This window comes from Agrilus planipennis, unplaced genomic scaffold, assembly GCF_000699045.2.
Source record: "Agrilus planipennis isolate EAB-ADULT unplaced genomic scaffold, Apla_2.0 scaffold35, whole genome shotgun sequence".
Classification (NCBI taxonomy): Eukaryota; Metazoa; Arthropoda; class Insecta; order Coleoptera; family Buprestidae; genus Agrilus; species Agrilus planipennis.
Genome location: NW_020438957.1, coordinates 55,001 through 78,559, shown reverse-complemented (window position 1 = coordinate 78,559; position 23,559 = coordinate 55,001). Strand labels below are relative to the sequence as shown.

General features: G+C 32.7%; 1 protein-coding gene across 5 annotated transcripts in view; it reads right to left on the bottom strand.

The window, feature by feature from the left end:
* LOC108744824 (protein shank) overlaps positions 1-23,559 on the bottom strand; it is a 76,290-nt gene that overhangs the window by 46,678 nt on the left and 6,053 nt on the right. For 3 of the 5 annotated variants that reach the window (XM_018480768.2, XM_018480771.2, XM_018480767.2), the window contains exons 1-2: positions 9,479-9,810; positions 3,957-4,128 (exon numbers count right to left, since the gene is read on the bottom strand). In XM_018480768.2, coding sequence (XP_018336270.1) covers positions 3,957-4,128; positions 9,479-9,537 — 231 coding nt within the window. In that variant the 5' untranslated portion in view covers positions 9,538-9,810. Of the gene's footprint in view, positions 1-3,956; positions 4,129-9,478; positions 9,811-13,388; positions 13,410-23,559 lie in introns of those variants that run through there. The other 2 variants (XM_018480770.2, XM_018480769.2) reach the window with 2 other exon arrangements.

The following is a 23,559-nucleotide window of genomic DNA, read 5'->3' as shown; positions in this document are numbered from 1 at the left end:
TCAAAGAATGTGTTTAAATTCCTTGTTGTAAATAGTTCAGGACACAGATAAGGATTATTTTCTAGAATATAAAAAGCAACTTTTATTATCGAAATATTATGGAAGCTTTACAATTATAATAACGGAAAAAACTTTGATCACAAATTAATAATTGATCCCATGCAAATTATTCATTCTTAAATACACAGGAAGTATTTAAGGATTTTCTATTTGTATTTGTCACTTAAATGTTCCACCCCTTAAAATAATTGCAATGGAACTAATAAAAAAATATTTGTGATTAAAGTTCTTTTTTTTGCTATTGTGATGGTTAAATTACGCGTTGATAAAGTAAAAGTCGAAAGTGCTCATTAAAACGTGTATATTTTTAAGTCAATTTACATTGAGAATATCACAGAAAGTAAAAGGAACTGCACCTAATAAAGAAGTTGAATGACTAAAAAGTAATAAAATATTTAATTAATTTAATCAGAATGGGTTATTGCACTATCCAATGTGTCGTTAATTAAGGTAGAGGCTTTTAAACAATTAGCGCTTGTCTGACAAGTTTTATTTTGCAAAAAAACAATTTATGACAAATGCATGAATGAATACAATTACGCAAAATTTGCAAACTAATATTTGCCGACATACAAGAATGCACTGTAAGTATCAAAAACACTGATATGAGTATAGATTTACGACAGTTTACTTAAAAAATTAACAATCTACGCAAATATTAAAATGCAAATATGGTTATTTATTTGAAGCATGTTTTTTATTAAAGTAAGTAAGGCGTAAGTTCGTAATTTTTAATAAATAAACGCCAAACATATTATTTCGTTGTCGAAAAAATAAATTAATAGGAAAATACTGATGATGATGCAGTCTATAAATAATTCTTTGCATGCGCTAAACAAAGCCATCAACATAACAAAGGATACCTACCCCAAACCAAGCCGTCACCTAGGAAACCAACAGCATCGGAAATAAAAAAAGCAATAATAAACAACACAAAACATAAAAGGGTTAATTAATATTAACAGCAAAGTCACTAAGGATTAAATTATTTCCAAATTTACGCATTTTGGATTTATTCTTATTTTAATTCATTGAAATGCTTTTAATTTTTAAAAATGTTTTGCACTAAAATTTAATGAACGTAGAAGTTCAGTGCAGTTTGAACTTCCCTTTATTGTTTAATAATACGAATTTTATTTGCGAAATAAATTCCATAAATGGCAAAAAATAATTAATAAAATCAATAAAAAAAGAATAAAACAAGTCATTAACACACCAGATGGAACATTATTAGGTAGCGACTTTACTGTTATTAAACCATCAAAAAACGTTTATATGTAATAGATAACTGCGGCAAATTAAAACGGAAAAAAAAATGGGCAAAACTGGCGGATGTAACTCAGATATTGTGTCATAAAAAGTCGAGTGCTTATATAGAATCTCCTACGTATAAACGACATAGGTATAAATTAAAGCACGATAAAGATAGGCATCGCTATGGGCAACAAAACTTGTCTATTCAGTGTTCATGTCTTTTAATATACCACTACAAGAGCAGTTATCATTCTAGATACTTCCGCCCACATAAAGAATAACTGCCATAATACGAAAAGACACAGCGGTATCTAAGTCAACTATGTAAGTCTATATACACGTGTAAGTATATTTACATATAAGCACGCACCTATACACATAACTGGTACCACATACTTTTATTGCGTAACGCTGAATAAAGTAAAAAAAAGGTGCCAATGACCGTTCAGATCTGACAAGAACTTATCTTCCAATAAGAATGCATGGAATGTTAAATACGAGTAAGTTTACTTACCACTGCGACACTGTGACTGTGATGGAACTTGTTCAATTTTTTTTTTTTTTGGTTTACGATTACTATAGTAGCTTCAAGAGCAGCTAAACTACACATAGGTATGCATATTTTTAATGGGGGGTGTGTGAAAACAGTTCAAAATCAATCAAACACAAATTTCCATGAATTTTTTCCATTGAAAACTAGTCTTTCTTTTTGAATACGAAATATTCCAAAAAAATTAAATTATTCGATAACTCAAATTTTTTTCAGAATTTCGACTAATTATTACAATTAGATAAAATTCAGCCACATTAACTAAAGAAGTGAAAGTACTATGGTTCGAGAAAACTTTTGTTTAAACTAAACTGTAGTGTCCTACATCCCCTAACCTAGACGTAGTTGCATCATGGACATTTAGGAATTATTACGTCCCAGTGATACGCATACAGTTCAAATTCATAAAGTTTCATTCCTTGTATGTCATTTCACGAATACTTTCTTCATTTAGTGTTAAACAATTTTTCAGTTGTTTCTAGCGTCACTATTTCGATTTTTGTTTGACAATTTTAATGAAAAAAATATACATATTGTGAGTGGTATGGTAAACGTATATAAACCAGGGAGTGTTGAAACCATTCCCGTAAAAACAATCTGACTGTGTACTGGGTTACCCTTTAGTAAGTCACTTTTAGTTTGTTCTATACNTTGTATGTCATTTCACGAATACTTTCTTCATTTAGTGTTAAACAATTTTTCAGTTGTTTCTAGCGTCACTATTTCGATTTTTGTTTGACAATTTTAATGAAAAAAATATACATATTGTGAGTGGTATGGTAAACGTATATAAACCAGGGAGTGTTGAAACCATTCCCGTAAAAACAATCTGACTGTGTACTGGGTTACCCTTTAGTAAGTCACTTTTAGTTTGTTCTATACATATGAAGTATCTACAAAATAATCTATTACGAAAATTTGTTCTAAATTTTTGTTAGTTTATGTTTACTGGCTGTTTCTACGATATCGCTGGATTTTTATCAGATATTTACTGTAAATAATGTCGGTAAAACGATCAATCTTATCCAAAAGTAAACGCGAATAAGACTTTGACCCGTTGTTAGCTTTAAGCTCTTGAGTTAGGATCCAATGTAACATGTGTTTCAAATATTTTTTTCAATAAGAACAAACAAAATACACGTTTATAAATTATTGAAGTGACACACTTTCTTAAAGTAAAAAAACTTATTTTGTTTAACTTAAAAAATTATTATAGTAGTAAACAACCCAAAAATAAACATGCTTAATTTTCAGTTAGAAAATCTTTTATTTTAGTTTCTTCAGGTGGAAAAATTATTCTGTATTGAGAAACGGTCACTGAAAGAATATTAATGCAAAAATGATTGCTAATTCTTGCAATGCATGGTCTGGACTTTCTTTCTTGTTAGTTTAATCAAAATTCAATTATCGAAACATAAAGCAATATTCACTGTCGTTTTAATAATGTGTAAGACAACGACAATAATTGACACACATGTAGTTTTCACACACGATGGTTACGTGTGTACATGATGTAATTGCCTAGAAGCATTTAGTACGTGAAGGTATTACAAAGTGGCTCCATTGAATCGCTAGATAAAACAAATCAATTAATTCCATTTGAAGGATAGTTCTTTCCTTTAATAACACACCGACGCGACGAAAGGATCGCAAAATAATTACTAGGAGAACTATGACCTCTGATTGCACAAATCAATAAAATTAAGTACTGAAAATGGAAAGACAAAAGGGCACAGTCACTTATGACGTAATTTGAATCGGATCTGAGCCCAGAATTATCCAGGATGTCATAATCTTTAGATATCGGGGCGCGGACTCTACAACGACAAATTCTTCAAGGATTCACTAATTTCTACTTTTAAAAATTAGATAAATATTTTGTAGTTTTGCGATTATTTTATGAATTAGTAAGTAATTACTATTGTCTCACATTCGAAGGTAAAAATTTTGAGATCGACCGGACACTAAAGCCATCCAAACCCAATCCCTTTTCATCCTCTAAAATATGCTGGAAATAATTTTCTTTACAACCGCCACCAGCTACCATCTACTCAATTTACATCCCCAAGTGTTATAAAAGTAGAAATCATACCTTCGGTAGCGCGGCTAGACATTGCTGCTTTACGTCCCAAACGAGTTGGTCCCGAGGGAATTGCAGGCACTTTTGTACATTGAGCTCTGGCACATGGATGCGCACGAGCAGGAAGCCTTCTTCAGGGCCGCGCTCCTCCTCCTCCTCCATGGCCACTACCACCTCTTCACATCTGAAAATAACACAATCACAATAACATTTTATCACCCTTTTACGTTACTTCTCTACGGGGAAAATAATAACTTAAAAATGCACATATTATGTACGTAAAGAAAAAGAATAACAGAGTTTTTCCTTATTAAAGTATAGGCAGATTCTTTTGACGCCATGCTGTACAGCCCGACTAAAATTTATGGAGGGAATAGTCTCAGGCATGTTGTGGGCCTCATGAGGCAAATGAGGAACACACCGATAGAGGGATTTCCCCCTAGTTTCTTCATGTGGACCTACCAATAAAATCTACGACATTGCAATACATATAATGCCACAAAGAATGGACATTCCGACCATGTGCCCTATGGAGATCCGATTTTTTTTTAAATCGGTAACTAATCATTTTTCCGCATTTTTCCTTTTGCTCATTTTGTTTTATCTTCAACTAGTCCTTCATTTCTGAAATGGTATCCTAACATCAATGTATTATTGACTTCATTTTCACATTTAACATCATCATCATCATCATCATAAGGTCGTCAGTCTTAAAACTGGTTAAATAAGCACTTCCACTCTTTCCTATCCTGAGCTAATCTTCACATTTCCCTAAAAATAGAACAACACATATCCTTAACTGTTTGCGAACAGTAATCTAATCTAGGTCTACCTCTACTCCTCTTAACTACTGTTCCTGCCTCTAATATGTCTCTGACTAGACATTCTCGCCTATTTCTTATTGACTTCCATAGAGTCCTCTGTTCCCCTATTCTTTCTAATACCTCTTCATTTCTAACTCTATCCTCATTTAACATAATAAAAATAAAATTAAAAATCATATCAATTTTTTTTAAATAAAAAAATTATCAATAAATTCATACCTACTCAAACGTTGTGGGTCTAATGAGGAACACACCGATAGAGGGATTTCCCCTAGTTTCTACATGTAGACCTAGCAAAAAAATCGACGATATTGAAATGATGAATGCTTTATGAGTTTTTCAAAAGGGTCTTATGAAGCAAGCCTAACACATGTATAACGTCACAAAGAATGGACATTCCCACCATGCGCCCTATGGAGATTCGATTTTTTTTAAATAGGAGACTAATCATTTTTCCTCAAAAGGAACACATGCGGCATTCATAATGATACTTGAAACATTATATACCCTTTGGGGGTTTATGGGGTGGCGTCACGAGGTCAACACGAGGCAATGGAGCTAGCCTAATAGGGACCCTATCTACACCTCTTTAAAATTCTAGTTGCGAGCTGGTCATCTTCAGCATCTAGGTCTACCTTTGTTTCTATTTCTGTTTTCTCTTTAACTAACCCTGCATTTCTGAAATGGTATCCTAACATCGATGTATTGTTAACATAATTAAAATAAAATTAAAGCCCATCAAGTCACTATATCATTTTTTTTTAAAATATGAAAATTATAGATAAATTAATTCATATTTACTCAAGCATTAAAAAATTACTAAAGAAAGTTGGAATTCTTCTCGGGCTAAACAGACGCTAACAAAACAAAAGTCATTAAATTTGTTTATAGCTGATAATAATATTCTTTGATGTACCTATGAATGATGTGATTTTACTGAGAGTCGAAGTTTTAATATAAAAGAAACCCTTGTATAGAAATTATACCTCTGCCATAAAATCTACTATTCTTTCTCGTCGAATCTACAACCCAGACATTCATGCGTGAAATCCATACAGCCATAGGTCACTTGATCTCTGCGGTCAACGTAATGGCTAACGTTCATTTCACGGGTCACTTGCTTGTTGCAAGCAGATTGTCCTGACTGCTGGTCTGACTCTACCACGTCTGTTACATTCTACATATCTAAAAGCACTGAATAAATTCCTGAGCTTTTGTTATTGCAAGCTCATGAAATCGACATACGAATAGGTTATTATTTTGTATAGCTAATTTTCTTTTAGAATTATTTCGGGTAGTTAAAGCTGCCTAAAATAAGTATTAAAAACGAAGCAAGTGTGACTTTTCCCTTTTGTGAGAAACCGTGTGTAGAAAAAATTTGTGCATCTATCTTCTCTAGTAGTAAAGCGTTCTGAAGTTAGCTGACTATTGAAACAATTTAGAAATGGAACTACCTACATACATAAATTGATATAAGTGTTGATTAAAAATGTAAAAAGTTATTTTGGGGAAGGTTTCTTCTTGGCTGGCATATGTAAATTGCTATATGCCCCATTGATAACGATGCCTATCCGTCCAAATTTACTTGTATTGATCACAATTCACTTACTTTGAGTACATACCTATCCTTTTTCCTTTATCTAAATACGCAAGTAGTGCATTCAAGCACTCCACTGCTAAAGTTATTAATCAGTAATATCAGTATCCATCAGTATTTCACACAGTAGCAATGCATTCTTTTCATTATCATCAATAAATAAACGGGAATTTTACTATCAAAATTTCAGACTTAACGTATTATAAAATATTACGTAGATCGAAATTGTATTCTGTTAACACAAACAGTCAGCCTTTGACAGTAATTATTCTATTATTTGTTATACAATTTTCATTGATGAGATCATTTACGGAAAAAAATATCAGATAAATAATTTTCTGACAAATGCCGAGAGCCGCATAGCGCCACTAGCATTAGGCGCTAACATAACCAATTGCAATCATATTTATTAGATTACAGAGATAAGTAAAAACCTCTTCACTATATGTGACATCTGTAATACCATTTTATATTTATTCCTTTTATCAGCCTGTTTCTGGGAACAACTGTTTATTTGCATATTTTAATAATTTAGCTGCTTTGTATGTTAAAAATTTAATTTAGAAAATATTTACAGTGGGCATCATGCATATAAAACCATAAATTACTTTGTTAACAGAGAATGTTGTGAAGTTTACGACTAAAAATTTTTAATGTCATATTCAATGAGTTTAGAACATGCTAAACAGCTCAACCCCTGGCGCTAAAACATGAAACTATAAATCCGAAATATTTTTTGGTAGCAATGTTATCTTTCTCTCTCACTTCATAATTCTACTTAATTTCAATCTCAACCTCCGATAGCCCATACAAATAATAATCAGAATGTTACATTACTACCGTTTATGTACACTTATGGTTACTTTTCGACAAAATCACCTTAACGACCAGCTTTCCAATACCCCTCTTCGTTATAAAATGTTCCCACTAAATAATTTAAAGCAGTCTTGTCATTTCTTTAATTCAAGAACAAGGTGAAAGCCACTAGGCTGAGACTGTGTGGTGGATAGTTCAAAATATCCCATTAAAATTGCTCAAAGAGACATTGGGCACCATCAGCACTGCTCGACACGTTAGCACACCTCTTTTTTGATTAGAATTACTCTCAAGTTTAGCGCCAAGTGACCTCTATCATCTTCATGTTTTTCCCGTTTTTAAACTAACGAGAAGCTTCAAGACAACGCTAAGACTTCTTTAAATTCATTGACGACATGATTTTATGAAAACAATATTGAAAAGCTTCTTCACAGGTATAACAAATGTCTCAAACGTCAAAAAAGTGTTCATAACTTTTACTAATAAAGTAACATATCCTTTATCCTTTTAAATAAAATTTACAATCAGCGGTTTACTCCAAAATAAATGAAACCTTAATGGAGTTAATTCCAGTAGGATGATTACTTAACTGACGATGAAATTGATATTATTATAGGCCAGTTATAAAATCGGAAAGCTGTATCTGTCTATCAAATATCCTTTTTGGAAGAGATTTAAAAGGCTTAATAAGGTTAAAGGTCGATTCTCATTATACATTCCGATTCCATTCCATATCCTTACCGTACACGTTCCGTAAATTATTGTAGCCAGATGCGCGCCTGTAAACATTATCCTTTCTGTTCACATTCAAACGAAATGTATTTTTGACGTAATGTGGATGATGTACCTACATATCGAAAAAGCCAGGGCTAGTATGAATTTTTAGTATCAAATCTATAGAATCCGGTCTAAATCCAATCTAAGAGTTGTTGCAATGCACCCTAAAGTCCGTTGGCAAAAAGCTACAGATTGGTTAATTTTTTGAACGATTTTTTGAACGGGACCTAATGATTAATTTAGGACGTTGGTGAAGGTGGTATTTAATAGAGAGCTCGTTAAAATTAGCTACTAATCACAAGATCATACACATTGCCTTATAACGTGTAGTAAATCAATAAATCCATTCATCAATATTTCTTCCTTTTCCTGTATTGAGTCTAAAGGTTTCTCCTTTTTTTTAGCAAATGGTTTTTCTCATTCAAAATAATAGCGGCAATCATTGAATTCACCTCAAACCACGTATACTTGCAATCAATTTCATATAAACTGTTTCTGTAGGCGACTGACACGGAAAGGAAATGTAACTTCATGTGTGAATATTTTCACAGGATATGAAATGGAAACGGAATGTATAGCTTTAAATTTCATATAAACTAACTCAAAAATTTTGTCGGCATCGGAATGTATAATACTGTCTATTATTGTTATCCGTTTCCGTTATATTATCTCCAATGAAATTTAATTTGCTTTTAAATAATACAATGAGTGTATAAATAATTGTAAGTCAATCTAAAATTATCAAACACTATCTCTTAAAATCGTAGGTACTATTAATGGTCTTTTAAAACGTACGAATAGAAATAGCAATAGGATAATGCATTGGAATTAGCAAGCATTAAGTTGAGACAACAAGAAATAAGAAACAATAGAAAATACGCCGCCAATTTTATGAAATACGATGGATCATAACTTTGAAGTAATTACTTAAGTTACTCTAAAAGGTTGTAAAACATCGTCACTAATTTACAGCCCACGACCACTGAGTGAAAATAAATACAGTAGAAACTAAACGTAATCAGTTGATTCAGAAAATGGTAAAAACGTAATGGACTTGAAGTAAACGTTAAATAAGAAAATTGCTTGGGTTTATCACCACCTTAAAAGCAACTTTCAGTAGTTAATCTCACTAATAGTATGAAGAAGAAAATTTTGTTTATTTATATTTGAGTAAAGAATTTAAATGCTATAACCGATTAATAATTTCGGATTCCATGATTATTCTTTTGCTAATGATTACTTTGGATTTCGATCATGGGCGAACAAATGGCTTGATTACTAAATTGTAAACCTTTTCTCTGATATTATCTTGAAAACCCAATTGTCTTTCATGAAATCAACTAGAAAATGTTGAATATGCAAAATGTTTTTGGTAGATTAAAACTGCCTTTATCCTATTTCAAAATCTGGACTAATATTTTAAAGAAAATTAGTACGTATATGTTTTTAAAGGCAGCTATTAGCTAACATTTTAAGATCTAAAATTTAGAAATTTAAATAAAATATCAAAATTAAATTACCTTCCGGTAACACCTTTCCCTTTTTTTGGCTGTTCATCTAAAAGAAACTTCAGGTACATTATATTTAGTTCCTCTTCCGTTATAAACAAATTAGAAGACCTAGTATATCAGATACGTGCTAGAAGACGTCACAGAATAACAATCCGATTCTTCCGTTAATAGTTTTATCAAGTTTTAAGGCGTTTTATTCGTAAATCACTATAGAATATGTCGAACTATTTACAAATGTGTAACAAGTACATCGTTACTATCAAATTTTCACGTATAAAAGATAACCAAGCACCTTTTCTGTAGCGCGAACGCCAGGTACCTACTAACACTCGGCAACTTGCAACGTGAGTTTCGTTCGAAATGTTTTACAATAAGATGACGATTAGCAAGATAAGTAATTTTATCAAAGGCTCATTGTGTACGTATCTGTACATATACTTAAGCATGTAAGTGAAGTCGGTGCATGTCTACTTGTAATTATAACCTTCGAAAAACAACTGTTGTTATCATTCGCCGCAAAGTGTACAACTATCATCATTGCTAGTGATTAGGTTTTTTCAGGCTACCTGCAGTTGTATATTTTTGTATAAGTATATTAGTACACACAATAAAGAAAACATGTAAATATACAAGATATTTGTATGTACATACATATATTAATGGCTGTGTTCCATTTGATTATATTATCATCGGTGCAAAATAAAAATGACAACGGTTATATTATATAAAAGACAAACAGTAGCCTTTCAGCAACGTAAACACGCCTAATAAGCAGCAATGCAAATGTTTTTCCAGTTCTAAAATAACTAAACAAATGCACTTAAACATCTACTGACTGCAATTTCTACTGATAACACTGATTTGCTGTTTCGTGTAACAAATTAAAGCAAACATTCCCACAATGTAACTAAAAATGTTCTCAGGATTAGCAGGATGCTTCAAGAAATGATACAGTTTGGAGGCTAGAAGTTGAAGGACTTTATAAATGGATTGCATTTGTTCTGAAAACTGACATTCTCCGATTGTCTTGTATTTTTTATGCACTTCTGGTTTGTTATCATTAATAAAAAATTGATGTACCAACAAGCGACAGAAATTGTAACAGTTTAAGACAGTAATCAATAATTTATACAAATTACGACAAACAACTTATCCCAAAACAATCTTAGTTACCAATTGACCCGATCGGATCCTAAAAAAGGTGACGGATCTGCCGCGAACCGGATCCAAGTTGGGTACTCGGCCCATTTTTCAAAAGAGATAAAACCGCGTGAAAATTTTTTGTTGTTTGCCTCACTCTTAAAAAAGCCACTGTCAGGAAGCTTCATCTTGGATTAGTTGCTGTTAGTAATAAGTTCCCCAGGTGCTAACTTTGCAAAGCTATTCGGTTTTTTTGAACACTAAAAGCTCTATTAGTAGTAAACCAGTTTATGGAGAGTCATGCATGAATGCCAAATGCTTTGGATCCAAAAAGATGTTTATTTTACTAGCTTAGAGTCAAACAATGTTTCGTGGGAGATTCAACGAGTGGTTTTTGACGCATCATCCGATATTTCAACATTTCGAAGTCTCCAAAATTTTTGACATCTATGCATATCTTTCCATACACTTCGGTCTATTTTTGATTAATTTTGATAGATTTAACACCTTTTGCTGAACGTTGAACGAATGGTGAACTTTATACCTAGCAGAAGCAACAAACTACAGTAAATAACAAACTAGGTAGTGTAACCAATATTTACACTAAAAATTTAGCTGTAGTTCCAACATTTTGAAAAACTTATTTATGGGATTGGCTTAGCACAATATGTACATACGTAAATAATGTTTCAATTGAAGGATTCCGATTTTCGAGGTTCTTTTCGTTTTTACAACCTGTTTGATTACATTTCATCCAAAGCGACGTAAATGATAGATGATAAACTTTTTTTCAAAATTTTTAGCTTACTTATTGATATGTCAGACATTTACATTCACAAATTTGAATATGGCCAAAAGAAAGGATAAATCTGTAAATCATTTTACTAATACAAAATCTACCCCGACATCTCGCCTCCAATAAGGAGGCGTTTTCAAGATAAAGTTGTTAAGACTTTAGAAATCTACCTTTAAAAAACGTTCTAACTAGAGGCGAAGCGTAGGTTTTGGCTTTATGTCAATAAAATACTTTACAACTCTATTTTGGATCTGGCTCAGGCAATATTTATTTGGTACTTTTACAGCCCTTCTTGGGACCTCCTGTATAATATCATTACCTTTCAACTGTAAAAGAAACTTGTAGTTTAAGCAAAAACACTGAAAAATATTAACGACAGGGAACTTTTTGCTTCTCTTCCTTAGAGATACTAATTTAACTGATACATCCTTTTTCCAAACTTTTTGACGTAGGGGTGGTTCTTTTATAGGTACGAATCAACTTTCCTGTCGATATAAACGGTAAAAAATAAAATGATCTTACAATTACTGTTGTTATTTATGAGCACGTGTCATAATAGTCGATAGCCGTGGGTAAATAATAATTTCTATATGATATTGTTTCTTACAAGTTACTTGCATTCAATAAAGTGTAGGTACTTCTGACAGTTTTGATATCGCCAAGTTTTGATTACATTAATAATCTCATGGCTGTTTTTATTATTAATTTACTTTTATAATAACTCAGTTTTTAAGAACTCATGATTTATTACATTACAAATTGGTTGTTGTATGTACAATGTTCTTCATAACTAAATTAGAATTGTAAATTGGCACATTAATAATGTGTTCACTACCATTCTGCGTGCATATTTATTACTTTAAGCTTGTGGGCCGATGATGTCAATTTTTTGCCGGCAGAATGCAAAATTATTAAAATAATTCGTTTGCACCGAAAATAACTCAAACGGCAACGCATTTACAGGAAATTTTTGTGTAGTCAAATTTGCAATCTTGCATACAGGAAGACGAACGTGTACAGAAATTTTGTGTGCAGCAATTTACATATGACCACAGAATATTAAACAATAAATATCATGTTTGGTAGGCAATTAGCGTAGTATTGAATATAAAAAAATGCAAGACGTTTGTTCAGCAACTGTTTTGGAATTGAATTTAACAAACTTAGTTTTATGTTAGATATGCTTAGGGTTGCCACCCGTACTTTATTATTAAGTATTGTACTCTATTTCGACTGTGCATATGTTATATTTTACAAGACACATAAAGTACGCAAAAATACTTTAATTAAGGCCTTAAGTAAACATCGTAATTTTGTTTCATTAAAACCAATTAACAATGAACTTTTAGTTGACTTAAATCTTTGTTTTCGCTGTTTAGAGACTATTAATGTGTTTAAGAGCGACAGCAATTTGTTACTGGCTGCTAGGTGTAACAAAAAATATGTTTTTAAAAACCAAAAAGTAAAATACTTTATTTTTATGTTGAGTACTTTTTTTTGAACCTTTTAGTCGAGAAATACTTTATGTAAAGCCTGAAAAGGTGGCAACCCTAGATATGCTAAAGAAGATCTATACCTCGAGCTTGATAACGTACCTAAACATAAAAAAAGATGAACTTCTTTTCTCTAGACTTGAAATCTTTTATAACACAAAATACTACACGTCAAATTCGACTGCTTTCAAAGCATTTGGTTCGGAGTAACCGTAAAAATTTCTGGTTTGTTTTTATTCCGATGAATTTTGACCAAATTATTATTCACAGATACATAGTGAAACCTCACCATTTCCCTTTAAACAGTCAAATTTTTGGAGGAAACACAAGGATTGTATGAATTCGAAGAAAATGCAAATAATACTTCTTCCTTTCGATTTCAAAACTCCTTTTTATCCTTGAAAAATATAACAAAAGTTTGGGTTTATTTAATATTATTTACGTTCAGTTTTTGATTGAATACTTTCTAATTAATTATTTAATTAATTACCTAGATTAAAATGAATTGCGATTTTAGTCGGTCTCTCGCACGTATTATTAACACTAAACTAGGTTTCACCACGTAACAAATTAAACTACCAGAGGCATGGACAAAAACGACAAAATTAATAGTTTTATAGAGATTTCCGTTAGGGATCACCAACTAGCAAGCGCACTATGAAAGTTTGTAAATATACGTACGTATGTACATATGCAGTTCAATGTTTGTAGTTAAATTGAACAGGACGAACCAATTATGTTCGTGTACGTTCCTAGGTAATTTGAATTAAATTGACATTATTAACCATAGTTTACAATAATTAAACACCGCACTTGTGTCTTTCACACGAGCCAATTAACCAAAAATTAATTTTAGGGTTGACGGGGAGTTACTTTTTTCTAAAAATTTGTTTTGATTTCTGCAAGAAAAACGCATAAGTACAATTACAGAGACCTTTAATATTGAAGAATGAGTTGTTCTACATTACAATCTTTCTCTCTTTCTTCAAGCATCAAGCCTAATTTCGTTAAAAAATTCGTTACAAAAAGTTTACATTGTATTTCAAACATTGTTTTTTGACAATTAGGTAGCAAAAGTTTTAGTTACTAGAAACTGGTCGATGATCAGCTTCGCATCCTAAGTGATTGTAGAAAATGACTTCTTCTATAGACCAATAAGCAAGTTGGAAGTCCGTATTCATGCATGTGTTTGTATCTTAAAAAAGTGCAAGTCTGTCCGGAATTTCTTCACTCTCTGCCATTTACAATGGGCAATTACATATTTACAGTTGATTAGGTACCTCAAGCCTTAATAAAAGTTTTGCCGGTTGCTTTGATCGGGAAAACCCAATCGACCACGACGAAACTAAGGTAACAAAGGCAGTTTCTAAACCCAATAATTTTGTTAACGTTCTTACAATTAGAAGAAACGTCAATCTTATATCTTATTTTGGCTTTTCCGTTTTTTTGTATTAGTAAAATTTTCGATGAATTTTACGGAATCCTATTCTCGAGCCTATAGTGTCTGTCTCTCTGTTGGACATTGAAACTTCCAATAAAATTAGCATCATTCAGATTTTGAAATTAAAATACATATTAAGATTTGTGCTGGATAATTTGGAAGCCAGATTCTAGTCCAGAGATCAAAGATTAATTGGAAACAACGAAACAGCCATGCTGCATTTTTTTTTTTTGGGATTAGAATAATCCAAATCCCGACGTACTGTGATAATTCTGAGACCAGATTCCTACCAGCCTCGCTTCAAACAATCACTTCGATCTTGTCGTCTTTTCCTACCGTAACCTTACCATCCTGATGATGAATAAACTATGAGTAAAAATGATCCGCACGGAATTTACATTGAAATGTTTTAACAGGGGAAGGAATTGACCTTTTCCGTGGACGGCGATTTAATAAAATTGGTCACATAAGGAAGCGTGCTTGTTCGCGGGTTTAATAACAAGCAAACCTCTTTAATATTGGAAAGGTATAATAAAAAATATTTTACGATTGAGTACGTGATCTCCTTTCACATAACGCAAACATCGCATTAATCGTTTGTAATATCAATTATCAGTGTTGAACCGTTAAAAACTATACAAGATGTTTACTTGGTTTGCTATCTATTATTTGTAGCAGACATCAGGTTTACCTTCACTTATACCAGTATTGTTAATGAAATTGGTACGTGAACTTTGTTTAATAATACACCACCACAGAAGCGAACAAACATTCGAAATAAAACCACTTATGCAACCACATCATTCATTACAAAAACGCTTTACTATTTTTTCCTATTCGACAGACTAATAAAATAACCTTAGATTGCCTAATAAGCGCCATCTGCAGATATTCAGTAGTAGGTAATTGTAGGTTCATTAATATTCAACAAAATCTTTCTGGCGAAGGATATCGATATAAGTTTAAAATTTTCCTACCAATTTTCAGTTTGCAATAGATACGTAACTGATCTCTATTAAGTATATTACGTTGTCTCACTTAAACATGCGGTGGTCTATTTGGTCAAAATGGCATTAATTTTGTTCACGTGCTTCCAGAACTGACGAGACACTTCCAGCAAAGTTCTCAGAAATTAAAATTTATTACACTGTAAAGGTCAACTGAAATGCACTACATATAGTATTTTCCAGACTATTATATAATTTTATTCATATTTAAATATAACCAGGAGTGAGACATTAGCTCCTTCATCCCTCTCCTCGTATGTGCTCTACTGGTTAAACTAACATGTGGATTTACCCACGAACTTTTAATTAGCTTTTTGTCGAACCTGCCAGACATGGAAGCTATTGTTAGTGTAGATTAAAAAAGAAGATTAATGGAAGATGTTTGATAAGTACTACTCATCATCATTATCTTTGTTTTGTTTTGAGTTATTTGACTTCTAGATATCCAATGTTTACAGTAGCTTTAGTCCTAATACTTTCACCACTACCCTTGCATACTCATATTTTTTCTATTCAATTCATACCCTCCTGTCAATATGTACCTACCTACGTCTTACTATGATTGCTCTAATAAAAAAATTTTGGTGCTGTTTGTCCCATAAGAAAATTTTTAACGTCTACTTTCGGGTAATCATCGTTTGGTGATCCGCTCAGGTTATTTATTCTAAGAACAGTGAACATTTCAAAACCGCCTCGTAAGGTTTCGTTTTATCTCATAAATAAAATCAAAAGTAAGCAGGGAAGCAGAAATTTTATCTCTTTCGCCGAAGCGTTACCTTGACATCAACATAGTCTCCTGCTCGCCGCTCTCGATAGTACCGCAGTCAATAATGCAAGACAATTTAAATAAATGCTGGATGAATTGCAAATTCTACTATATCGCTCTCGTGAGATAAATTCTGGGCCAAATGAACGCCTCTTTATACAGACACATAGCTATACATAACACAACCATACATATTTATGGCTTTATTAGTGTTAAACCACTGTCTGTATAACCAGTGCTTCAACAATTCCTAACTTACGATTAATAATAGGTTTTTAACAAACATTACAGGTATTTCTATATGTCGACTAAATTAAGTCCTCTTTGAAAATTTATTTGATTTTGGTGTTACTAGAAAAATCTATCAATGTTATGTACATGAAATATTTCCCAGAAGGAAATTGTACAGCCAACTTCACTTATTCTGAGAGACCGCTCTTATAGATACTGAATTACAAAATTCATATAAAAAAGGTTTCAGTTTTTCCCTACTTTTTATTTATACATCGAAGACGCGGTCAATATCATTAGATCAATTAGTTATACAGGGGCTAAAGATTAGTATGCTTAGATTTGCAGATGTTATAGCAGTATTAACGTCTAGCAAGGAGGAGTTAGAGTTAGCTTTAAATAAAATGGAAGCGGTATTGACAAAAAAGTACAGTATGAAAATAAATAAAAATAAAACAAAAATACTGGTATGCAAAGGAAGAAAAAGCAGGGAAAGAGCGAATATAAAGATAGGAGACGAAAAATTAGAAGAAGTGAAGTCAGATAAGTCAGGACAGAAGGAGTAGAAAGGATATAAAGCAGAAGAGGAGTAGGCTTCAATAAAAATAAATAGATTGTGTGCTCGCGAACATTAATTTAAAAATTTGAAAAATATTTTTAAAGGTGTCTGTCTGCAGTACGGCGCTGTATCGGTGCGAAACATGGACGAAGGGCGTGGCGGAAAACAAAAGGTTAGAAGCGTTTGAAATATGGTGTTATAGGCGAATGATAATGATACTGTGGATGGCGAAGGTTAGAAATGTAGAGGCCTTAGAAAGGGTAGGAGAACGGAGGACTCTATGGAAGTCAATAAGAAATAGATATGATACCTTCTTATGCATGAAGAGCTGGTCAGAAACATATTAGAAGTTCACTATTTTATAGGATACCGCGACGTATTAGAGCAAGGATTCTGACTTGGTTTGCTATTTAGTCGAAGACCATTTTGCATAAATACATTAACGTCGGATATGTGGTTAAACTAAATTATTGTATGAATTTTTAGTAATTAGGTGGTAAAGGTACATATATAATTTATCGGATAGATGGCAGCTCTGCAGCTCCACCAGCCGCCGCTGATTACAAGCCTACACATTTACGCAAAATTTAGATATGTAGAACGTTACGTTGTAATGATACATTAACAGTAAGTATAAGATAACTGCTTGCATATGCACTTACATGTACGTGTTTATTCTGCAAATACCTTCTTGTTAGTCCCAAGAAGCTTGTTACCATTATTAGGTACATTTTGCCTTGTGACGAATGTGTCATAAGAGTAATATTGAAATGTGTGGATTTATACATAGCTGACAATCTAGAATCTAGATGGAGAGTTAGAACGGATACGAATATAAATACATGAAAAGTACATGCCATTTTATCAGTTACTTTGTTGGTTGGTTAAAACAACCAAGTTTCTTTCTTTATTGTTCGTAAACACTTTCTTGGAAGGACGTAAGTATGACATTTTACACGTATGTGTACAGCGAATATTGATATCGCTAAAAGAATAGCGTGGAGTCAAAGCTCTAAACGGAAAGCCTCCCACGTATAAGGTTATTAAACGCATATTTTCACCCTTTGAAAAAGAAATCTCATCTTAGAATGTATATTGTTCATATAGAAAGCTATATGTCACCAAAATTTGATTATAGCTAGCAGTAGCAGGAAAACATTACAGCAAAAAATATTGTTAATTACAAGATTTATGCTTTTAAATCTATAAAACAGCCATTATAATTCAACATGGTTGTGTCTTTTAATAATGGCTTCCCAGCAAAAACAATTTCCGAGTTTGTCGAATTTTCCTGCTAAAGTTAATTTGTGCTTTTTGCGCAGCCCACAAAACAACATAGAACTGATATACGCCAACTGTATAAAACTGAAAACAACAAGATATTCTGCTATTCGAAAAACTGCACTTAGATTAGATCAACCCAAAGCTAAAGAAACTATGGATTCCATTTCCTTCTCTATTAAAATGAGTAAAAGATCGGAAACAAAATGAGGTTGTAAATATTTCGATATAAAATGATTGATGTTGATTTTACATCAATAAAATTATTTGCAACCCTATTTTGGTTTTGATCTTTCACGCTAAACCAACTATTTTGGCATCAGTGTCTTATTCTAATTAAAACGGCGACAAAGGTAAGGAAGCATACAGAAGAATTATTTGTTGCTGAACTTAAAACTCACCATAAAGATAGAAAAACTATATCTCAATCGCTTCAAACAGAAAAATATAAATCATACTCGATCTTCGTAGCTGGTGATATAGTGCAAACACCACTATTGGTCTAGAAAAACACTAATATTTAAAAAAATAAGGTTTTCTTAAAAAATATTTTGTGCATAAGTAAATGTAGAAAATGAAATAGGTATCTACCTACTACAAAATTTACTTATTTAAAAAAAGAAAGTACAACGTGTAATTATACAACATGCTACTGAAGTGAAACTTCTTCAAACACACAAACATACCAGGATAGGGGTTAAGGAATTGGTTTAATGGTATTATTTGTACACTATGAATTTAAATTTTACACTATACATGCCGGAGTTACCTGTAACGAACGTTGCATTGAAGCGCGCTCACGGCTCAAGCGATCCCCACTACGAACTAGACTACGTGGCCGAGTAGAGAGGGGACATCCGTTGCATGATTTCGTTACATAGCAACTCGCATGAAACGAACTTACCCTAGCGTGCGTAAAGAAGTTTCACTTCAAAAAGTATTTTGAAAGTCCATATTTTACATTTTATATTTAAATACTTTTAAAAATCCATTTTGCGAATCTCTCACTTTACACGCCACATAAATTGCGAGCAAACTATTTTATGTAAATGATAACGATTGTTGTTTTAAATATTTAATAGTCAACACTTAACTTAACTTAGAATTAAAATAAACTAAAATGAATAAAATTAAATGTAATAGTATAAAGTAGGCTCTATGATTGAGCATGAATGTGAATTGATAATTATTGCTATGTTGATACTGATATCGATACTGATTCGATACTGTGTTCGATACTCTCCAAAATGTGTATTATTAATTACTTAAATAGTTTCGCCAGTGGGCGTTAACAATAACATTGAGGGTGCAAGGCGACCCTGTCAGTCAGGTCAATACCCCATTTCAGGTACAGACAAAATACGTGAATTTAAATTTGGAAACTACAGTAATATAGCGAACGTGACTTTACAAAAGGAAGAAATGTTACAATAAGATAGTAGAATACATTATAAAATTTATGGTTCAAAAATACTGAGATTACTGTTTGCATTTGATAAATAATATATACCTGAAAATTGTAGCTAAATAATAAAATGAATAATAGAATTGAATTTGTATACAAATAGAAAATAATACTTAAAATTTCCGACAATAATAAAATTAGTATGCAAAATAAAATAAACCTATAGTATTGTAAAGATGCAACANTTAAATACTTTTAAAAATCCATTTTGCGAATCTCTAATGAATACTCTTTAGTTCGTTGATTAATAAGGACTTTATTCTTTTGATTTATTGTCAAGTACGAGTTGAATCAGATTTCTTCTACTTCACTTCGTTCCTCCGTTCGTCATAGTGCGGGTTGGCCTTTAAACGCGAAACAAAACTAGAGAGATCATGGAGCCCACAGGGTACCGTTTTAAGCTGAAAAGATTTACCTGACAGAACGGGCTGATAGTCACGAGTAGCTTTCATTGTACTCAATCAGCAATTAAATTATAAGAACTGGCTCGTACACGAATAATTCATACGCTGGCGGCACGACTTGCAATTACCTTCCTAGAACTAACAAATGATCGGAACGGAATGGCAACTACGCAAATATACTCAGTTACCTAGGTACCTACCGTGTGTACGTGTGTATCTATTTGCAAACTTACATATAGGTAGATGTACGTATATATTCAAATGTAACGAAGAAAATCGTGTTTTGTTTAGCAATAGGTGGACAATTACGTACCGGTAATGAGCCTGTGAAATTCGAAACGATTAGCGATCGATGCAGTTCGATGGGAACTTCTCGGTGCTATCCCAAAAAAGACGATACCCAATTAACCGCCTCATTCTACAATCTCAAAATAAAACAGTGAAAAGTTGACTTATCTTGCTAGTGAGATAAACAGTCGCTGCGAAATCAGTTGCTATCCACAATAAGTTAATTATTTTTAACTGGAAAAGCAGTGATCAAAATGCTTCACTGTCAATCAACAGTTTCAACTCATGTATAAACGAACCAAACGTCACTATCGTTAAGAACTACTTTGACATTCTTCGTCACCTATTCTGGATTTTGCAATTTAGAATATTATCTTTTGTCACTAAAGTTGTTGTCATCATTATAAAGTCGTCAGTCTTAAAACTGATTGGACATGCACACTTTCCTATTCTGAGTTAATCTTCGCATTTCCCTAAAACTAGAACAACCCATAATATACTTAACTATTTGCAAACAGTAATCTTATCTAGATCTATCTCTACCTTTCCTAACTACTGTTTCTGCTTCTAATATGTCTCTGACTAGACTTTCATGTCTAAGATGGTGTCCTGCCAACCTATCTCGCCTATTTGTTATTGACTTCTATAGAGTTCTCTGTTCTCCTATTCTTTTTAATAGCTCTTCATTTCTAACCTTCACTATCCACGGTATCCTTATCATTCGCCTGTAACACCACATTTCGAATGCTTTTAACCTTTTCTTTTCCGCAGCACCCACTGTCCAAGTTTCGCACCCGTACAGTGCCGTGCTCCAAACATACACCATTAACAATCTTTTCCGAATTTCTAAATTAATTATTCGCGAGCAAAGAACTGACTTCTTTTTATTAAAATCGACTCGACCCTGCGCTATCCTCTGCTTTATATCCCTACTACTCCTTCCGTCCTGACTTATCTGACTTCCTAGGTACCTAAAATCAGCCACTTCATCTAATTTTTCGGCCCCTATCTTTATATTCGCTCCTTCCCTACCTTTCTTTCCCTTGCATACCAGTATTTTTGGTTTACTTTTGTTTATTTTCATTCCGCTTCCATTTTATTTAAAGCTGTCTCTAACTCCTCCTTGCTAGATGCTCATACTGCTATATCATCTGCAAATCTAAGCATACTAATCTTTTGCCCCTGTATATCTATCCCTACAGTTGTACTGTCTTTAATGATGTTGATCGCGTCTTCGATGTACAGATTAAAAAGTAGCGGTGACAGTGTGCATCCCTGTCTGACTCCCTTCCTAATATTTACTTCTCTACGTTGCAACCCCAGCTCTATAACTGCCTTCCGGGTCGATTTTATACCTACTTCTGAATTTATAATTATTTATTTTTTGATAATTTCAACTAATTTGTAGCACTGCTATTATCACTGAGAAGATTAGTAAAGTAAATTAATGAAAATCAACTGATTAATTGTTAGAGAGTACTATCAAAAATAGTGATAAAACTCCTCTTATGATTAGCTACGACGTTCCTGGTTATTGAGTTTTAAAAAAACTCCAAGTAAACGGAAGAGACCGCCTTGTTGAAATAAAAAGGACAACAAAAAAGGATTTGGGCTTTTAAGTTTGAATTTCAGGCTTATAACTTTTTACTGTTAATAGGAATTCCTTTTTGAAGATATAAGTAAAGTCTCCAAAAACAGCTAAACTGATAGAATTTACCTCACAATGTATAAAAACATGAGACAATGTTATAAAAAATCTGTCTTGATAATATCTACATCTACAACAACACTTGATATTTATTTTCGTTAATGATTATCACAGTTATCTTCAAGTAATACTTTTATTTTTATGATAAAACGCACTTTTTTGATTTAATAGATTTTATATTAATTGATGTACTAAATTCATTATTGTAAGCCTATAGCTATTATTTTTATACAACTATTTTACAAGTCACAAAATTAGAAGAAAATGGAGAGACAGACACACGAGTAATCTTATAAGAGTCCGGTTTTTTATACTACCATTTTATGTTCAGATAATATGTGTTTTTATTAATTTTCCTGTAATCTATACTCTAGACAAAAATTTACAGTCTCTCTTCAGTCTCTCAGAGTCTTTCAGCGTCTCTCACAGTCATTCACAGTCTCTCAGTTATTGCCGAGGTGTTTTTATGGATCTCTCACAGTCTTCATATGAGAGACTCGAACGATAAAATTGAATTGATTGAATAAAACTGAAAAATTGAGAGACTCGAGTCTCTCGTAAAAAGACTGGGATCTCTGAAATATGTTGGACTTAGAAAATTTTAACCATGTCTATCGAGACACCACTTATTGAGAGATTGGAGTCTCTCGTTCAAAGATTCGAGTCTCTCGTTCAGAGACGCTAAACAGTTTTTTTGACAGTCTCTCGACAGTCTCTCTCAGCGACAACAGAGAGACTCGATGAGAGACGGATACTCGAGTCTCGCTTTCAGAGACTCTGAGACACTGAACATTTTTATCTCGGGTAAGTAAAGAACTATTTTCCGTATTGTTTTCAAAATTTTAGGTTCAGTAGTTTCTGAGATAAGTAGGGCAGATTTCAAAATTCCGTTTTTCATACGGACGTACGGAACCCTAAAAATGGTTTCATATCTTAGATCCAACAGCGTTTTTTATAACTGTTTCAGGAGTTTTGGGGTTGCTTATGGAATATGAAGCCAGTGTATACTGTTCACAGGCTAAAAAGAAAAGATGTAATGAATTAAAAAACCGTTCTTGCAGGAACAAAACAAAAACAGCGAAAACAGCCAACAGTATTGTAAGTCTAATTAGTATTGCACAATTCAGGTGTAGTTTAAACGGTAGGAAGATGCAAAACTAAGGTGCTGAGTTACGAGAGAACTTCTAAGCAGACCCTACTCGATAGCGCGGTCATTGCCTGTCGGCTCGTGAGAGTCTTCTTCACGAAACCTATTGTTATTCATCGGCAAAAATTGGTTTTCTTCTTTTAAATTCATTATTGCACTCACACATATCTAACGTTCCATTCTTACGTTATTATTATTACGATTATTTGGTATAATTTATTTTATTAATGTCTTGGGAAGCTCAAGCGGCATCATCCTTTCATTCAATATGCAAAATAATCGAAACGTCGAAGCTACCTGTAAATTCACAGAATTCACAATCAGTTTGACATTTAACTTCTGATCCCCATTAGAGAAGCACAAG